The 19,482-nt window shown below is 35.9% G+C and overlaps 1 protein-coding gene and 1 long non-coding RNA gene across 2 annotated transcripts; both read left to right on the top strand.

Moving 5' to 3' along the window:
- Positions 1-246: 246 nt before the first annotated feature.
- Positions 247-8,272, top strand: LOC136012120 (uncharacterized). The gene is made up of 3 exons (XR_010611580.1): positions 247-821; positions 3,757-3,931; positions 7,926-8,272. It is a non-coding gene; the product is annotated as an uncharacterized LOC136012120 (long non-coding RNA).
- Positions 8,273-8,724: 452 nt separating this feature from the next.
- FBXO36 (F-box protein 36) lies at positions 8,725-19,402 on the top strand. The gene is given in 7 exon segments (XM_065670412.1): positions 8,725-8,730; positions 9,065-9,096; positions 10,486-10,562; positions 15,180-15,352; positions 19,100-19,126; positions 19,128-19,206; positions 19,209-19,402. Coding segments are annotated over 7 exon segments (471 nt in total). The 3' UTR covers positions 19,286-19,402.
- Positions 19,403-19,482: the final 80 nt, after the last annotated feature.

Below are 19,482 nucleotides of genomic sequence, written 5' to 3'. Positions count from 1 at the left end.
CATACAAGTCAGGATGATAAGTATCCAAGAAGAAAGCAGCGGATCGTTGAACTAAGATTCATCTTTAGGATTCATCAAGGATTGCCAGTTACATGCACGTACCCTGCTAAAGGAGATTTAAGGCATAAACTAGACCTGAAATTGTAACAAAGAGACCTTGAAACTGAAGTGAGGAGGACAAAACTGAAAGAAATGGTTTTAAATGAAATGTGTCAGTGTCTTACCTATCTAGAAAGGAATGTAAGTCTTGCACTTAGCTAGCATCTTTTGTTCTGTTAAACACTGGAATAATCTCTTTGTGGCAGTCATATCTAGGTCTGTCTGTTTAATCACATTAATAAATGGCAAGTATCATGCTCATAATTGAAGACTCTGATCCTCAAGAGCAATTTCTTTATTCCCTCTTGTAGTGTTGCTTTCCCCTCAGCCCATACCCCCCTCACTTCTGCATTGTCTCTTACTCTTATGCTCTTGTGTTGTTTCCTCTGTTCTTGTGCACAAGCCTGTATAAAAGTTAGCCTCCAAAGCACCCATGCTGTAAGCATCTGCGAGTAAGATCTTTAGCTTTTATTGTTTGCTTATTTTTGCTTATTTTCATGCCTTTTTTTTTTTTCTGTTTTCTTTTTTTCCCATAAGCTCTGAGGAAAGACACAAAGACAGAAATAAACCAGGTGTTAACTGAGAAGAAGGGGAGAGTCCGTGGTAGGGCAGCAGATTTCTTGCTCAAACATAACTGCTACACTCCCCAAGGGAGAAGATAATTATTTTTCCCAAGCTTTTTATTCCACCTTCCTTCTGTATTTTACTAAAATGTTTTTTAGGTAAGTGAAGCCTTTGGTATTCATGCACACACATGCATGCAGAGCTAATCCCTTAGCTTAAATGGGCTGATGTTTCTGAGTATGAGTGAAATGTGGAAAAAATGAATAGCTTCATATTTGCTATGTATGAAATTTTGAAATTGTGACATTTCTCTTTTTCTCCATGCACTTGAAATATGAACAGTTTGCACTGATGCCAGGAAGTTGTCTTTCTTTCCATATCCCATTGTCTTTACAGTTGTACCCTACTGCATTCACTTTCATTTTTGTTCGCTAACGAATGTGTAATGACTATTGTGATCCTGAGAAAAATCTATATAAAGTTTTAAGTACATACTATTGTCCAAAACTTCAACCTGATGGTCTGAGAGAACTTTTTTCATTCTTGTAGAACAGTTTCTTTGCACAGCATATGAAGTTTTGCACTTTGGTTACCTGAACTGGACATCCGATAGAAAGATTGAAAAATTGACTACATCTAATAAGTACCAGAGACCCCAATGTTGTTTTTTTTCCCTCATAAATGCACAGAAGAAAGAAAAACCTATCCTGTACAGATGTGATCCTATCAGTGTAGACAAAATAGTCATTTGTATAACTTCCTGTACTGTAGCAAATGCAAACATAGAATTTTGTAGCAATTGTCAAATGAAGCACGGGTGTTGTAAGCCCTACTTAATATTTGAATAAAGGTAATAATTTGCCAACAGAAGAGCAAAAAGCATCCGATTTCACAGACACAGCATGCAGCAGCTAGTACCTATTTGATTTCACATTGTGCATGCCAGAAATGTGGAATGACGTCAGTGCATGGGTAGTTTAATTTCCATTTGATAAACTCTTCCACTGTTCTTCCACCCAGATGTAGTTTGGGTTTTGTTCTTGCTTCTAGAAAGTTTTTCTTCAAAGACTTCTGGGAACCCAAAATAAGTGGATGCTTCATTAACTGCAGCCTGTTGACAATGCGTTTTACTACGTTATGGAATGAAGCAGCTCAAAACCTGCCAGCCACTTAGAGGTACACTAGTACTATTTCACACATACACACTCCCAGTCCAAACACAGTATAGTTCCTTTGGCCAGGCTACATTTGCTGGTGAACATTGTTCACATTCTTGCTCATTAACTAACTTAAGACTCAAAATAATCTCCTTTGGCCAATCACAGAAAAGAAATATGTTTTAATTAGAAATGTTCAAAATCAAGCAGAAAAATAAAAGCTTTATTTAAAAAGGGGAAAAAAAAAAAGAAAGGTCAAAGCAATCATAACAATCAACTCTGATTTCTTCTGTACTTCTGTCTCTCTGATTAAAAACTTCAAAGCAAATTCAAACCCTTCCTGAATCCCTCTTTCTCCATGACAGTAGGAAATATGCTGTCTATTGTAGTTATGAAATAGTTTGTGGAGTTTGTAATTAAGGCCACTGGATGTTGTTAAAGAAAATAGCTACAACGGAAGTAGCATTGTTGGTTTGTTATATTTGCTATAAAGGCTAGAGAGGCATTATTGCTTTCTAAATATTTCCAAAGAAACATGCAGGTCTGCAGTTCATACATGTTGTACTTTAACAGCATTACAGAACTATTCCTCACTGCCTGGAGATTTACTCTAAAAGTAGGTCTTAAGTTTTAAGTGCATTATAAATGTTCTAATTTTAATTCACACATGTTCTATATACTTCAATAAACTGAAGAGTTTTATTACATGTGAATTTTAGTATATCAAGAAGAAGAAATAATGGTGAACTATGAAGGTAGTATCTTAATGCAGATAAACCAGTCTTCTCTTTAAATTGCTGATAGTTTACAGGAACCACTTTTCTTATGCACATATTAACATCCATTTTTATGTACATATGTGTTTATTGATTACTATCCAAAACTTCAGAGTGCTGATTTATCTTTTTTATATTTTTATATTATATATATATTATATATGTATAAAAAATATATATATAAACCTGCTATAAATAGCAGGGGGCACAAATATATGCAAATAACAGTACCAATACTACTTGATTAGGCAGAGGGCAGGTGGGACATTGTCCCTGAGCAGCCAGTCAGAAACTAAAGGAATGTTTAAGAAGTGACTCTGTAGCAGCAATAAAAGCTTGCCCAAATGCTAGCCTTAGCGCAGTTGGAGACCTACTGTAATTGGTGAACGTATTAAGTCTTTCTGTTGATGTAGTGTAATTAGGAGGGAGAGTGGCCTTGCTGGTTAGGTTGTTTAGCTTCAGTTACAACTATTTACACAGTACTGTCCATTGGGAAAAGCAGTGTTAAATATTGCTGTATTAATTTACTCTTCTTCATAGTGTCCTTTGACCTGTCTCATACAGTATTGGGTTTTTTCCTCTGATTATCCTGCAAGACTCACCAATATGTCCATTCATTTTATAAATGCTGAAATAACAGGATGATCAGGTTAAGGAGATGGATCTAAAGCCACAATATGTTACAAGGAGTCTTCTATTCTGTTTTGCATTGGTAAATTAACAAATTATTTGATCAGATATGAGTGTTCATTTTTGGGGTAGTAGTGGTGAAGTTGTATGATATGGAGCTAATAGTTTAGTGCAAACAGTAATTATTGCTCTATGTAAAATGTTTAGGTAATTATTTTAGCAGTAGTTTTGGAGTATTTTGTCTTCTATTGAGCTATTCATGTTTATGATCTTAAAGCCCAATTATAAAATTAAGCTGGTTTTCGGTTGTTTAGAAGATAAAGATGGAAGATACCCATCTTCAATAGCAATGAGGGGTCACAACTGCTTTTCAGCTTTGATGTTTATTACAACAAACCAAAATCCCCAAAATAAAGCAGAGTAAGAAATATACAGAGTTTTGTTTGAGTTTTGTTTTTCAAATTTCACCCTTACATGGAATAGGGAAGCTGGAAATAACTTTCTCTGTATGAATCTTTTTTACAATCTAGGTCAAGCTAAACCCTGTGAGGTAATGATGCTGTGCAATAGGCCAACCATGATCATTCTCTGCTGGCTTTTCTCCATATTCTTATATTTTCAAAGGACTGAAATAGCCAGCTGAGCATTTACCTTATATCAATACGTATTATAAAAGCACGATTGGGCGAAAGTTCGTATTTTCAGGTGAGTATCCTCAGGTGATCATACTTGCCAAAAAGTTCTGTACAACATAAATCAAGAAGTAGGCCACAAAAGAGAAATCTCAGTGCTCACAGATTGAGATGCTAATGGAATATCATAAAACTGACTAAAGGTGCCTCTGATTGCAGGACTTAGGTCCTCCTACCAAAAAAAAAAAAAAAAAAGGAAAAGGGAATTTACTGCAAGCAATGGGTATGAAAGAGCTTCATTTTTGCTGGATTTTTGTGTAGCCATCATTGTCTGACTTAAAACATGAGAGTAACCGCTGTTTTCTTTTATGGAGAGATTGTGAGGAAATTGTTAGAAAAAAGTCACTATGTAACTGTGCCAAGATCATGGTATAACTATTGGGTAATATTTGTTAAATGTCCTCTGTAACTATCAATTTCTCTGTTTCACAACATTTTGTGACATGTTGCTTGTTATGCTCTGTGAAGGCACAGTGGAAATACTTCTTTAAACAAAGGGTATCTTTTCACACTGGTTTTGGAGGCAGAAGGAAAAAAAAAAAAAGACTTAACAGATTCTTCAGTTCTGTAAGATCTCCGTTCCCCTTCTAAGTTAATCAAAATATGCCTTTAGTAGCCTAACATGAAACAACTGACCATGTTACAGTTCTTCAACAGCTTATCCCACAGGTATCAAAATAGTTTTTGCTTTAGTTGCATTGGTGTCTATGCGTAAGGATAGCCTCACTCTAGCTCTTTCTTAAGTTATTTAATATTTGGGTTTTGTTCTTTTGCAAATGCCCGTGCATTGTTGGTGCTACTTGATTCCAATTTTTAGATTGATTCCAGTACTTTAGAAACAATACATGGTTGCCTCTTGGTGAAAAGTGAGTAAAATTTTAAGGTACCTCTTTTCCATTTTTTTTAAAGTGATGTAGATGCCTAAGCTTCATTCACTTGCAAAATGAGCATAGCTCTGTCAAAGCCTGAAGATTTCCATTGTCGTATTCAGATTCTCCTATATTACTTATGCAGCCAAAGCTGTAGTATGGATGTAGCTGCAACTATGTGGTAAAACTTTACAATACTATAGTATCCACTTCTCAATTAGATGCAGCTATGTTAGAATAAGAATAGAAAAATCTATGACAGTAGGAGTGCTTTTTCATAAGTAAAATTGTATCTACACTAATATGAACTGGAAAGGTGAAGGAAGCAGGTAAGCTGTGCTAATTTCAGAATTTAAAAAAATACATGGTGAACGTATTTGACCTTGGCTTGGAAATTGAGCTTAGGTTTACAAGCTCTTAGGCAACAGATGAGCTGATACTGGCTTCAAGAAACAAATTAACTGAAAGATATTTAGGTATACAAATTGTAGCTTTAGAAATCTCTGTCTTTTAGTTATCTCTCTGAAGATGTTTCAGTAATCCTGGTATTTATTTCACTTCTATTTTGTAAAGATTTCTGTGAGGGTAAAATGGGTGATTTCTATACTGAGGTGCGTGAAAAGGCCATGCTTTAAAATAACAGATTTATCTGAAATTGCAGAAAAAATGCAACAGTATTCTGCAAGAGAAAATGAAATAAAATAAGGGACAGAAGCATTTGGATACTCTAATTTTGAAATCAAATAGTAAGGCAACATTATTTTTTATGGTTTCCTCCAATCCACAAAACCCAGGCAAAAGCAGATTTTTTTTATATTTTCTTTTTAGTTTGATGAAAAGTAATAAAATATGGGATAAAACAGAATGGGAGAAGAGATTTAGTAGAGGTAAAGTCACTGAGACTAACGGAGAATGTGACTGATTTTCTCAGTGGAAGACAAAATGGCTCCTTTGCTGCACAGAGGAATGAGAGCTTGGACTGCAGTAACAAATCCAAGGTCAAAAAGAAAGACTGTCAGTTTAGGCTGTTCACCTGGGACAGAGGAAAACATTTGAATTTAGATCTCCTAAATCTCAGCAAGCACTATTTTCTAAACTCTGGAGTTGCCTTCCTCCTTCAGTGAATGTTGAACTACTTAAAGAAGATCAATTTAAGAGAAAAACAGGGAAAATTGCTCTCCAAATAACCTGTAATCTGAGAAATTATATTCTGAGTTACTAATTTTAAGCAAGGCAGAAAGCTGAGTCTGGAGAAGTTTGGAATCCTAAAAATGTGTATTGGAGGAGGAAACAGTTTCTCATATGTGCATTTCTAACAGGGCTTCAAAATTCACATCATCTTTCTTCAGCTTCCCCTGGAGGTTTCTTGTTATACGGTATGAGTCTGTCATGTGAAACTTGTCTGTAGTTCTATAACTTCCAAAATAGATTAAATTAAGGGAAGGCTGAGCCCAGCATCCTCAAAAGATGGCTCACCATGACAAACTTCAAATATTGTTTTCTCATAAAATGTAATTAGTACTATGCTTCTGGTAAACTACAGTTCAGAACATTTTTAACAATAAATATTAAACTAAATATTTTTTTTATTCTTCATTTTCACTTAAATATTTTAGTTGTTTAACCAATTGCTATGACTTCTTATCTGAAGCCATGGCCGCTTGCTGCTGTTTAGATTTGGTTCTGTTCATCCTTTTCTCTTTATTTTTTTTTTTCATGAAGAAATGACAGTGGAGTAAGCAATGTAGTAGGGAATTGCTTTAACTCTTGAACCTCCAAATAACATTGAGAATGAAATATGTCCATAGTAATCAGGATGCGCTTACAATACTTCCCATTCTTCTGCAAAAGGTATAAAATGTATGCATATATTATTCTTGGAAATAACCACATGCAAAGAAGTTAACAAGGTAACTGTAGTTTGTCCTGGGTATTTGTACATAAGGAAGTTTTTAAATGGAATAGTGTTATTGTCAGTTTTCCACAGTAAATCAAAGAAAAATCTCTAGAAAATACACAATGGAGTGGTGTTTAATAGAGTTACTTGAATATTTTACTTTTCCTGTGCCTCTGCCTGTTGGCCTGATCTTCCCGTTCTGGCAGATAGCTCTGGGCAATGTGTTTTCTAACAATTAAGAAAAGGGAAGATTATTGAAATACGTATGTCTGTAATTTTTTTGTTTTTTAAGTTAGTATTAAAAAGCTTTGGCATTTAGAATTGTACAATACCACAACAACAGTACAAGGTTTTTTTATAACCATGTTAAAACATCTACTGTAATTTCTTTTTAAAACAGAACAGAGGTATTTAATTTGTAGGCTATTGACTTAGTGTTCCATTTTAGGGTTAATTATAATGTATAAAGGTAAAATCTTATTCTGTATACACGTACGCGCACTCAGGGTTTGAATTAAATATGTAGACCCATGTATACATAAACTGACAGACAAATACAGTCATACCCACAAAATACTGAAGAAAAATGTATAGAGTACTTACTATGAAAAGTTCATCTTGATTACATCAGTACAGAATTTGGGCAAGCATCTGCTCTCTACACTTAATTTTATTGTACTGTATATCCTAGACTGAAAAGTGTATATTAATGTAATTTGTAACAGATCACAACACATTGCAATCTGTTGTGCAACATAGTTCTGCTTTTTTAAGAGATGGTTTCCTAGATTTGTATATAGTTAAATCTGTAAGATTATACAGAAAGTTGATCTGAAGATTCCTTAGCTGTTAGGCATTAAAGTTCAGAAGTTGAAAAGCAACAGTCATTAATTTTTGGTAAGTGGTTTTGGGGGCAGGTGGCTGTTTTCTTTTTCAGTTATACTTCCATGCTGAGAAATGTGGGGTTTTCGTGGTAGTTTTGTGATTGTTTTGGTTTTTGTTGGGTTTTTTTTTGGTTTAAGTAATGTTACTTCCAACAGAGACATGAGAAGGCTGAGAGCATATTAACCACGTTTCTTTTCTCCTTTAAAAATGATTTTTTTTTCCCTACAATATACTGTATTCTTGCATACCATTTTGAAGGGTATGCAGCCTGAGGAACATGTAGAAATATGTCTTTTCTTTCACCATTTGCCTATCAGTTTTGTTCTGACCTTATTCTCACCTCTTGTTTCCCACAGATAAGAATGGAAGTAGCCTTACATGCTGATTCTCCCTACATTGCTAGAGATAAAAAGAACTTTCAGATGTACAGTACAGTGCAGCATTCACTGTCTTGTTATCCCTGTGGTGGGCTACAAATGCACTACTTCTAAAGCTCTCCCACGTAGGAAGATTGTCCCTGAAACAGAATGACAAGTGGTTTATAACCTCTTTTGCATTGAATCCTCATATTACCAGTGGTGTTATTTTAGCAACATGGCAGTGTATACTGTGTGTGTACATTACAGTTAATTCTGTTATTATAAAATGTTTCAATGGTGTAATGTTTCAATTTCATATATTAAATTCTAGAATGCAGATTGGAGGGATGGGGTTGTTTTCCTTTAAAGAGGCAACTGCTTCACTGCAAAGAAATAAAGATTGTGTGTGTCACTGTAATATAGGATAAACTTACACAACTGAGTAGGATGGGTTTCCTTTTAGTCACATAGTAAGGGTTATTTTACAGAGTATTGTGGATATGTTTGAGAGTTAAAGCTATTTTGTATGTATGCTATCAGAAATATGATTTAGTAATTCCAGTTATGCCCTACAATGATATATTAGCCACAATAAACATCACAATGATATAATTTGGTTGGCTATAATTGACATTCAAATGTAGCCTTTATGCAAACTTATTTACTGTTACTGCTACTTATCTACTGTATATGAGATATCAGCAGTATACAAACAAGACTTGAAAAAATATAGAACTGATTCGTGTGGGCCTGCATCAGGTTGTCTGTAATCTGAGCTTTAATTTGAAAATCAATTATGAAAGTAAATGCAACTCACTGGGAGTTACGAATCATAGAATAGTTAGGGTTGGAAAGGACTTAAAAAATCATCTAGTTCCAACCCCCCTGCCATAGGCAGGGACATCTCCCACTAGACCATGTCTCCCAAGCCTCTGTCCAGCCTCACCTTGAACACTGCCAGGGATGGAGCATTTACCACTTCTTTGGGCAGCCTGTTCCAGTACCTCACCACCCTCACAGTAAGGAACTTCTTCCTTATATCCAACCTAAACTTCCCCTGTTTAAGTTTTAACCCGTTAGCCCTTGTCTTATTGATACAGTCCCTGATGAAGAGTCCCTCCCTAGCATCCCTATAGGCCCTCTTCAGATACTGGAAGGCTGCTATGAGGTCTCCACACAGCCTTCTATCCAGGCTGAATAGCCCCAACTTTCTTAGCCTGTCTTCGAATGGGAGGTGCTCCACCCCCCTGATCATCCTCTCAAATGTAAAATATACATTTAGATATAAAAATACTGGAGAGATGTAAAGTAAAACTCATGTTTAGGTATGTAAACCACTGTCGTCAGATCTAAGATTCATAATAGTAACTTTAAGTTTCTGTTCTTCAGCCAGTATATGCGAGTAGTCTTCTGTGGCTTATTGACAGTTAACTTAAGGCTTGCTTTTCACTTTCCTTTTCTACATGCCAGTAGAAAAAATAAGACTCTGTGGAGTGTAATTTTTTTTGTATACACTTGTGTTTATAAATGTAGTAATCTCATTTGTCAGTTTTATCAGTGTGTCAGGACTCCACCTATACATATAACAATGTAAAATCCTCACTTTTCTCAACGAAATGGCAGATTAATATTACTAAAATTACAAGATTATTTTTTCAACATTGCCAACAGCAGCAAATGGATCCTACTTTTGACTTGAAGTGTGATCTTTGCTAACAACTTCTGTGAAGGAAGAGACATGATTATGACTTCACTGTCCTGTAGACCCAGCTGTGACGGCCACAAAATGAAAGTCAATATTAAAAGCTGACGCATTGTTCAAGCACCGATTTAAGAGAACTCTGAGAAAATGACTGATAGGCAGTGCCACTTGTTCTCCGTCATTTCACAGCTACGTAATTTATTGTTCATATAAACCATTTGTTTCAGTTCCATGCTTTGTAACACAGGCTTTCTTTTCCTGACTCTGAAAATGTGAGTTGAATGTGTAACTCTGAAGAGCTTTTTCCAGAGTTTTCAGGCAATCTAAGTGCTGAGCTTTGAACTGTCCTATAAGTTTTGATTTTAACAAAATTATAAAATGACAGTTTGACTTCTAATAGGGCCACTTTTGAGTACCTGAGCTGTTGAATGGGTATTTCTACTTAAACACATAATTCCTGATGAGCTGCATTTCTGTGACTAACTGAAAAAAACAAAAGAGAATGTTTATGGGTCTGCAGGTTGAAGTGTCATTAAACGTGCTTTAATTTCTATGAGCAGTTTGCACACAGGGGTTGGGAACATTTTCTTTGTGTATAAAAACATGTCACATTTGTCTAGGTGAACTATGGGATGCTTATTGTTTTTTGACACATGTAGTAGGGCTGCTGGTAATGTAACCGTTGTCTGATCTCTTATGATAACTTTGTTTTGGGAATGTAGTAATATTTACAGACCTGGAGTCCTGAATCTTAGCCATGTATTTATCTCATGGTACTTCATATTAATTTATTTTTCATTTTTTCTTTTTAATTCTTCCACAATTGTAGGTAAACAGGTGAAAAATCTCACTTAGGAGCGAATTTAGTGAATTAAGACCTGAAGAAATTGAAGAATCCCAGGAGGACTTTTTGGATGATTCATCTCTTCATAGTAAAATGACAATAGTGATTACATATTTGCTATGGCACATAATGGGATAATCTAGCAATACTGATCTCTAATAACTTTCATGAACGATATGATTGCTTTGCTAATAGTCACTTTTATGTATTAATTTACTAATATAAATTAACACATGAATACTGGAAAAACAAAAAGACATGACAGTAAATGTAGGATAAATCCCAGCAACAATGATAGTTTCATCATAAGACAGGGACAGAGGTATTGGCAACAAAAATAAGACAGCAGTATTTTTATTGCTAATAACTCAGTTCTTAAAATGCTCTGAACCAGCACATTTGTTTTTATGGCCATGTCATGTGTCATCTGGATTCCCAATCTAATTCAACATGACACCAAGTGCAACAGATACTTGGGATTATAGAAGTGCAACATGACTGTTGCAGCATGCAGCCAGAAAAAGAAAGTCATTAAGGACACCACTAAAAAAAAACCCTGAAAATGTAGATTTATAGAGCTGATTTCCAGCCTGTTCCTAATACACTGGCCACTGAGAACATCTGAAATAGTTATGCTTTTTCCCTTTCCTCAAAGTTCCATGAGACTATATATCACAAGTAGTTATTGCTCTGCATCTTATCATCTTGGTTCTCAATAATGGATTAGTTTTAAGAGATTTCATGTTACAAGGTATGGTTGGTTGTGGCTCACAGAGGAAACAGTCTCCTGAAAATAATAAACCAAAGACACATTCGTTCAGCGACTGCAGTGAATAACTGAGGTCTGAGCTATGACCTCTCTGAAAACAGGGAACTTCATAAATGCACCTGCAGGGACTGGATTGAGACCTGAAGCTTTTGTCGCCCAAAAGAGTAGGTAGCATTCAGACACCTTGCATTGGTGAGATTTTCTTTTTTTCTTTTTTAATTTTTAAATAAGCTGCTCTTGTATTCTAATTATGTACAGATATAAAAAAATTCATTACAGATGTGACTTCATATTTATCCTATTTTTATTATGAACTTGAAAGATGTAATTTCTAAATGAAGCCCTGTTGCCTTTATCAACAGCTTTGGTGGACACCATCTTATTTACACCTAGGCAGAGAAGGTCTGCTTTCCCAAGAAGTGTATGAATCTCCGGCGGCAGGGGAGAGGGTAGAACTTTCCTAAAGAGTATATACCTGTTTTCAAGAGTAAACATCATTTAGGGTCAGAAATAAGACCAACACGTGTTTCCTATTCTTTACGTATTAAAATGTAGCACTTCCTACAGTACAATCGAGATTTTTAGCCCTGGTAAGTTAATATGGTCTGCATCTCTACACTTATCCTTGTGTTTCTGATCCCTATTCTAACTTTTGTAACAGACCAATTTCAAATGAATTTGACTGAAATAAAACTTCTTAGGCAGTTGGGTGGAGAGCTGCCGTTAGTGCTGTGTTGATGGAAAGATTGCACATTCTCAGCTCTAGTGACTGGATTTATGCACAAACCATGGGAAAAGTTTCAGTCAGCACTCAGAGTCCATAATAAAACAAAGCTTTAATTCAAAGTTATTAGTACTTGTTTTGACTGAAAGGGGTTAGCTTGGGGAGTTTTCCTTATTACTTATACAGTAAGATTTTCCTGTGGCATTTGATATTAATATAATGTCACAATAAAACATCAGGTTTATATTACCTGAGTGCAATGATTCAAATAGTTAAATAATTGTTAACATACAGTTCTCTACTGGTATCCTGTGTATTTTCAGTACATTGCAAATAAGATCTGCCTGCTTTTTCTTGAAAAGTGTTACTGTTAGTTCAGTTTTCCTATCCCATAGGAAATATTGAAAGCCACAGTTGCCATTCTTTCCTAGCATTTAGTCATTTCTTCCTCCTAAAATTATCTTTAAAATTATACATGGGGGTTTCCCTTTGGTTTTTAGAAAAATTTTAATATAAAAGTGGTTTGTTTTCAGAAAAAAATGCTAGCATAAATATTACAACTATAGATTACTGTGTTTGTGAGAAGTTGAACTGTTATATTGATATTATTTCTGTCCATAGCTCTTGCTGTTCCACACAATCAGATGTTTTTACACCTCCTTCTCACCTCCTGTTAAGAGAAGATATGCTGCTGTTCTCATAAGTACTCACAGATTTATTTCTTTCTATAATTCTCCACAGAGATATATATATAATATATATATACACACACTGCAATAATTTTCTAGTTGTCCTTACTGAATTTTTTGGCAAATGAGGTTTCAGACAAAAGACTCATCACCAGACCCGTGATTAGCTGTTAAATATTTGGCACACACCTATCAGCAAAATGTTTATCTGTTGTTAAGTATTAATGTTTGCTGTTGTTATCTCCTAGTTCTCATTTGTGAGATTTTTATCTGTTTTCACCTGGTCGGAGACTTAGAGAAAATTTGGGGAGGTTTATTTAAAAAAAAAGAAAAGAAGAGGGGGGCTACATTATTTCCAGTGGGCATAGGGAAAATTAGTCCCCCTGCAAATGAAACATTTTATCAATATGCCGTACAGGCATTTGAAGCATCCAGTAGAAAACTGAAGAAGTTTTATAATAAACATAATCATTTTATTAAATTTCTATGAACTACAATAAAGCCATGAAGATCTGTGTTTGTTTTGAGATATTTTCTTTTCTTCTTTTTTGGACAGTGAAGTATTGTTAGTTTCTTTTCATAATCTTGATAGAGCAAAGACAGAAGAGCAAGATTTTATATATGGCTAGATTTTTGTTACGGTTTTCTAAAGATGGAAAATTATTTGATGATCGTATAGAGCAAGAGAGGTCTATTTAAATTTTCGGATGAGTGAACAAACAGGCAGTCACCAAGTAGTATCCAGCACTCGTAGGATGAATATTTCACAGAAAACCTGAAGTTCAGTATACTTTCAAAGTGAGTTCAGCATAAGCTGCAGATACATTTATAAAGCAAGATAAATACAGATAAATATTTTTCTAAATAGCCAAACCAGGTCACAGTATTATTTCTAGAAATAATTTTCAAGGAAAACTCAAGCTACAAATACTCATGTAGTAGCCTGCTTAATCATTCAACATTAAATAGATGCACACTACAGATATTATAATTGTTGTTCTTAGTATGTGAAGATTTGGATCATTCTGATGTATCAGCTTGAATTAGATCAGCCAGACAATTTTAGTTGACTGTGTAGATCATTTCTGTTCTTGTGTAAGGAGTTTGAGAAAAATTACTGGCTACATAGAACTGAGATGGCATGGAAAGTAAAAAGGCAAATGAGAACCAACAGCAAATTGTTTGCACTTACAGTATGTGATAACAACAGAAAAGAAAGCTTGAACACTATTGGGCAAAGACATGAACGAAGATAAGGTTATAGCTTCCTTCTACATAATTACCTTAGGGATATTTGGAACAAAAAGAGAAGAAAAAAGTCGTAGTATCTTAACTGTAAAATCTCATTTTTTGGAAAGCTCTTTCAAATGTTTCACGTAAGCTTGAGATTTGTAACTAATCTTACAATATATCTTGGAAGGCAATTTGCTGCATCAAAATTGGATGCACATACTGCCTATAGTCAGTATAGTTTCAACTTCCAAGATTCTGATTCTCCTTTTATGACTTTAACATACGTGAAAAAATAGACTCTAGTTAGTTAAAAAGAAACAAAAAATAGTAATTCTGCTTTAAATTTAAAATCTGATCCCCACTGTGTCCCTGTATGAGGAAAAAAGGAAAAAAGTCCTTTACAAATCTGGATGACTGCTTCATGTCATCAGATCTTAGGGAACAACATGCAGCTCCAAAATTTACCACTGATCATTCATTAGAAGTGTAGCAAATTGAATTCAGGATCACGTTCTATAATAAGCTAGTGTTTTTTATTACAGCACTTGAATAACATGGATAAATGATCTGAAAAAACAGTGGTAAATTCGAAAGACCAGGTTGGACACTGAAGCAGAAATAATTGACTGTATGAATGTAGAATCGGGAGCAGCTCACTTAAGTAGATCTATAGAAAAAAATCGGCATTGTAGTGGATCACAAAGTGAATGAGTCAAAAGATGTCATATTGCTGTAGAAGATAACTGTCTTCAATTGCATTTTAGAGGTTTGACTGTACCTCCATGAGATAAGAAGCAGAACTGCAGGGACTCTTAATGTCAGAGCCACCATTATTTTCCCCAAAACATACAACTGAGGTATTTTTTACGGTTGTTTTACTAATCTCCTCCTGAGCAAATAGCACACTTTTTATGTAAATAAATGTATATGTATGTGGAAAAGTGGACAAAATGGATCTGGACAAGTTTCAGTTCAGCTTAGCTGCGGTTTTAATGTTCTTGAGCTGAGACTAGTGTTTTCTGTACAGTGGACGATGTACAGTCTTTTAACTAAAGCCCTGTTTTACTGCACAGGCTTCCTTGATGCCACTAGCAGCTCTTAAGATGAGTTGGAATACTATGTATTACTAACGTTCAATATAAGATATTATATGTTGTTTTCTCTAGAAAGCATAAATTCTGATTTTTGTAAGATATATCTGAACAATGGGATTATTGTCAAGAAATTTCAGGCTTTTAAAATCTGTTGTCCCTTGGGTTTCTTTGTGCGTTTTTGTTTGGTTTATCACAGTTCAGGCTGCTGTAGTGTTTGGTGCCAAAGTTCTGGAACGTGTCCTCAATCTGTGCTGAGGTAACTATGACTTCCTGGAACAGCTTCCTGTCCCATTGCTCCTGTACATCATTTCCTTTCTGGAGTTTGAACATATTGCCAGGCTTTCTCAAGTTTCAGGCAGATTTGAAATGGTAAAAAAAATTCAAAATGAAAAAAAAAAAATATATATATAATTTCTTTTCAAATTGTTAGCTCTTCTGTGCGGCGTGGTGGGTTTGATTCATCTCATGTTAAATGTAATCATCAATAAGTCTGCTTTACTTAAAGTTTGAGACAATAAATTGATCATCTGCATGCAAACAAGTGAATGGGTGTAGTAAAAACTAGAAAGGCAGTTAGAGAGACTGCAAAATTTTATTGCGTATAATAACACAATGATCCAGGTAATTCCATTGTAACCCATGGCTGGGTGTTATGCACTACTTCCGGGATTAAGTATTTGGAATGTAAAATGTATGGTTTGCATTATGATGTGTATTATTGTAATGTCTAGAAACTTCAACTGCAGACCAAGATCCCCTTATGCTAGAGTCATTAACAAACAAAAAATCATTGCCATTCCTGGAGAGCTTGTATTTTAAGTCTTTGACAAAAGACAGGAGCACAAGGAAAGAGATTTTTTTCAAGGGTTTTTAGATCTCACAGCGAGGAACTGTAAGAAACACAGGAAGCTGATTGGAGCTAAGGGCAGCTGTCAGTACTCAATGAGGGGTAAAAAACAGGAGGAATAGCCAGGAAGTCCCAGGAGAAAGAAGGTTAGTCTGTTGGTGCAAAAAGAGAAAAGTCATAGGATGGCTTAGGCTGTGTTGGAAATATCATCTATTCCAGCTTCCTAGTCTGTGCAGGGTCAGGTAGTTGGAGGGGTGGTAAGATAGTATGGTCAAAGCTGTGATCTAGGAAGCTAGTTTTTGTGGGACTGAATACCTCAAAATTCTATTTTCTGTCCCACTCAGAGCCTGACAAAAGGCTGGTACAGTAATTCTGGTAGGGGGAGAAAAGGGGTTTAACTTATGGAAATAGGAAGAGAAGCATATTAAAAAGAAAAATAACTTGATTTTTGTCCCCAGGGCTGCTGTAGGAGCCTAGAATGAAGCCTGTCAATTTACGGGTTGTATGGTTACTGAAAACGTAAGTAATGGTGAGACCTCAGGAGGAAGATAAAAACAGGTTTAGTCATCTTCAGTCTGATCTGACAGCTAGATACCCTATGAAAGAATTCAAAGAGACAGATTAACCTGTTATTTTGGAGAACAGGACATGGTCTGGTACAGAGTGCATCTCCAAATTGTCTCAGGATGAGATTACTCGCAGGGTTTCTGTTATTTTGAGGCCATGTGGCCCAACATTTCAAGAAATGTTCTGTGGAGGACTGCTGACAGCTCAAGAGGACGTGGCTGTACTGCTCCTGTGACATAGCTACAAAGACGTTATAGATGCTTTAGGGGAGTAAGTTCAAGCACAGTCAATAGGAGATGGCGCAAAGAAAGCACAGGAGAAAATGGCAAGATAGCAAAATAGTGCATGTCTTGAATTTAGAGATGAAGGGCAGATAGAAGCAGATAAACTTGCTGAGTTCTGGGCTTTATTTCAGTTTGAAGATAAAACAGTTGATATTGTGACTGGGAAACAATTCTTAGAGGATGAGAGAATAAAAGCAACTAAAGGAGAGGAAGAGAATGAATAGAAGGAGATCAGGAAATGATTTATTAGTGTATTTGAAAGCAATCTGTCATTTGCAGAGTGCAAGCTCAGTAGGATGAGGTACTGTGGAAGGCAGTAAACCTTCCATCATTTTAGCACAAAGCCTTGGATATTCTGGAATCTAAGGAAATTCTAGAAAGAATCAGTTGCGTAATAAGATAAGGTTTTAGCACAGTGAAATAACCAATTGCAACTAGTAATGCCATATTCTCTTTCATTTCAGCAGGTTTTTAAGGAATTAAAATTTTGCCCTAATACTACAAGTTTTCATTTCCAGATTAATTGACATGTAGGCTGGAATCATGCTCTCTGTGGAGTTATAGCATATTCAGATTTTCAAATAGGGAAAAATAGAACAGTCTCTGGACTCAGGACTGAAAAGAGGAGTGTGAGAGGCTCTGTATGTACATCCTGTGCAATGCATCTCTCATAGTCTGAACTAAAGAGGTATCTCCATTTGTTACCCAAAGCATGGTACTTCTCTGTGTAGTTCTGAACAGGAAGGCTGCTTTCCAGAGTATTCTGATGCTTTCAATATGCATTTCAGAGTACTTCAGACTGTCGCTAGGTGCTATTTTTAAGGGTTGTAAAAGAAGCTCCATCTCAAAAGGAAGTACAGAAGTCCTAATGTAGACACCGCCGTTCGAGCACTGCGTGAGCTTTCCAAGCGCTTCTCCAGCTAACTGCTGTCCTGCGATGTGTCCCAATACAAGCTCGAGGTTAGGTTTCGCCCAGTTAGCCAGGGTAAGCAAAACGCCGGCTCTGCCCGAGTTCGGAATGCGCTCCCGCCAGAGGGAGCCGGGCGCGCAGCGCACGGCCAGAGCCGCAGCTTGCTCCCCTTCGAGGAAGGGAAGTTCTCATTGTTATTGCGCAATCCAGAAGCCGCTGACAGGGAAAGAAAACCGCAATAATGACAGTGATCATGGTGGTTTTTTCTTTCTGGGTATATATATATATATTTTTTAACAGAGCACTGTATTTGGAAATCTGAATCTATGACACTTAAATCTCAGTCTCCACTATTTTTAACTTAATGGTGTCCATTTCTCATAGGAGCAGCAGGATGGTGAGACAGAGAATGAGCAGAAATGTAACAAAAACTTTAAAAATGCATATATTATCATTTCAGGCTTTCTACAGCAATCTTTCCCCAGTAATCCCTGCTTTTCCTTTGCTAAAATATGCTAGCATGTTGTGTGTGCTTGCGGTCTGATCATTCTCCCAATTCAAGAACAATAAAAATAGTACCACACATAGCGTGATACAGCTTTGCTGTAGTTAAGTGAATACAGTAGTTTAAGGTATCCAGCTACATCAGCAGTATGTAACAGAAGTTACATAAGGACTTTTGCTTTTCTGTTTCTGTTACTACTTGAGATGGACAGACCAGCCACTTGCATTGCAGTAATCCAGTACAACTCATTGCAATTGCACACTTAGAAAAGTAGAATGTTCTGGGGAAGAATCAATGTTATTAGGTTGTGGTATAACTTAAAATAGGGAGATAATATACAATTACACAGTATCTTCCTAATTATTTTTTATGATGGTTCTGTCACCTAACAAATTGCATGACTTTTTCTTCCTGTTTATAATGTAGTACTTCCACCTGATTCTGCTTATGGAGTCATTCTGAAAGAGGAATGCATCTCCTGAGAAACAGTCTTAATCCTACATTGCTTTGGAAAGCTTCCTAGGATTGCATTTCCAGTGTAAGCCCAAAGGCAGATTGCTGCTTTTACTTACCTTGAAAACAGATTTGTGATTGTGATGTGATCTCTAAATCCTGACAAGTTCTTTGGCATAATCATACACAGCTTCGTTGATTCAGTGGGCCTGTATGAATTACGTACAAGGAGAGTATGTTCATTACAGCTCCTTGTAGTGTGGCAGAAAGGCCTTTGATGCCATACGAAAAGAAGCTTCTCAGATTTTCCACAGAACATGTGGTATCTTGCACTGGCAAAACTTCCACTGATGTCATTGTGAATTTTAACTAATACTGTGTCTTTCAAGATAGGTGGGCAGTTTGCACTGCAAGTGACCTTCATACAAGGCACCTGTGTTGTCTAAACACTTTTTGTGTAGTGAAATAATCAGCAATGAGTTAGCCACTCAGCAATGATTTTAAGCCTCTACTGTTAAGCCAAATTATGATTCCAGGTCTCTTAGTAGAGATTTGTAACAGTAATGCGCTCTGGGAAAAATACTGTGGGGAACTTGTGCAGCACAATTACACCTGAAATGAAAGAACTTGCACAGGAAATGGCCTGTAATTGATTCTTCACAGTCTTCAGCTACAGCTGCAGCTTAGAAGGAGGAGGCAGAAACAAAACATTCAGAATGAAAACCAACTGAATTAAGACCCAGGTATTAAAACCAGTGATTGCAGTATTTGGATATACTAGCGTAATGTTCAAAGATTGTATTATGCCTACAAGTTTTGAACATGGCAAATATTAAACTTGAATTTTATAAACTGAATACAGGGTTCTTAAATCATTGTTTCTTTATAAAGTATTACTTTAATCCTTCGATGATATTTGCTAATTTAGATTAA

Source organism: Lathamus discolor, chromosome 3 (genome assembly GCF_037157495.1).
Source record: "Lathamus discolor isolate bLatDis1 chromosome 3, bLatDis1.hap1, whole genome shotgun sequence".
Taxonomy (NCBI): Eukaryota; Metazoa; Chordata; class Aves; order Psittaciformes; family Psittacidae; genus Lathamus; species Lathamus discolor.
The sequence above is the reverse complement of the archived record's forward strand: the minus strand, read 5'-3'. Positions and strand labels throughout refer to the sequence as shown.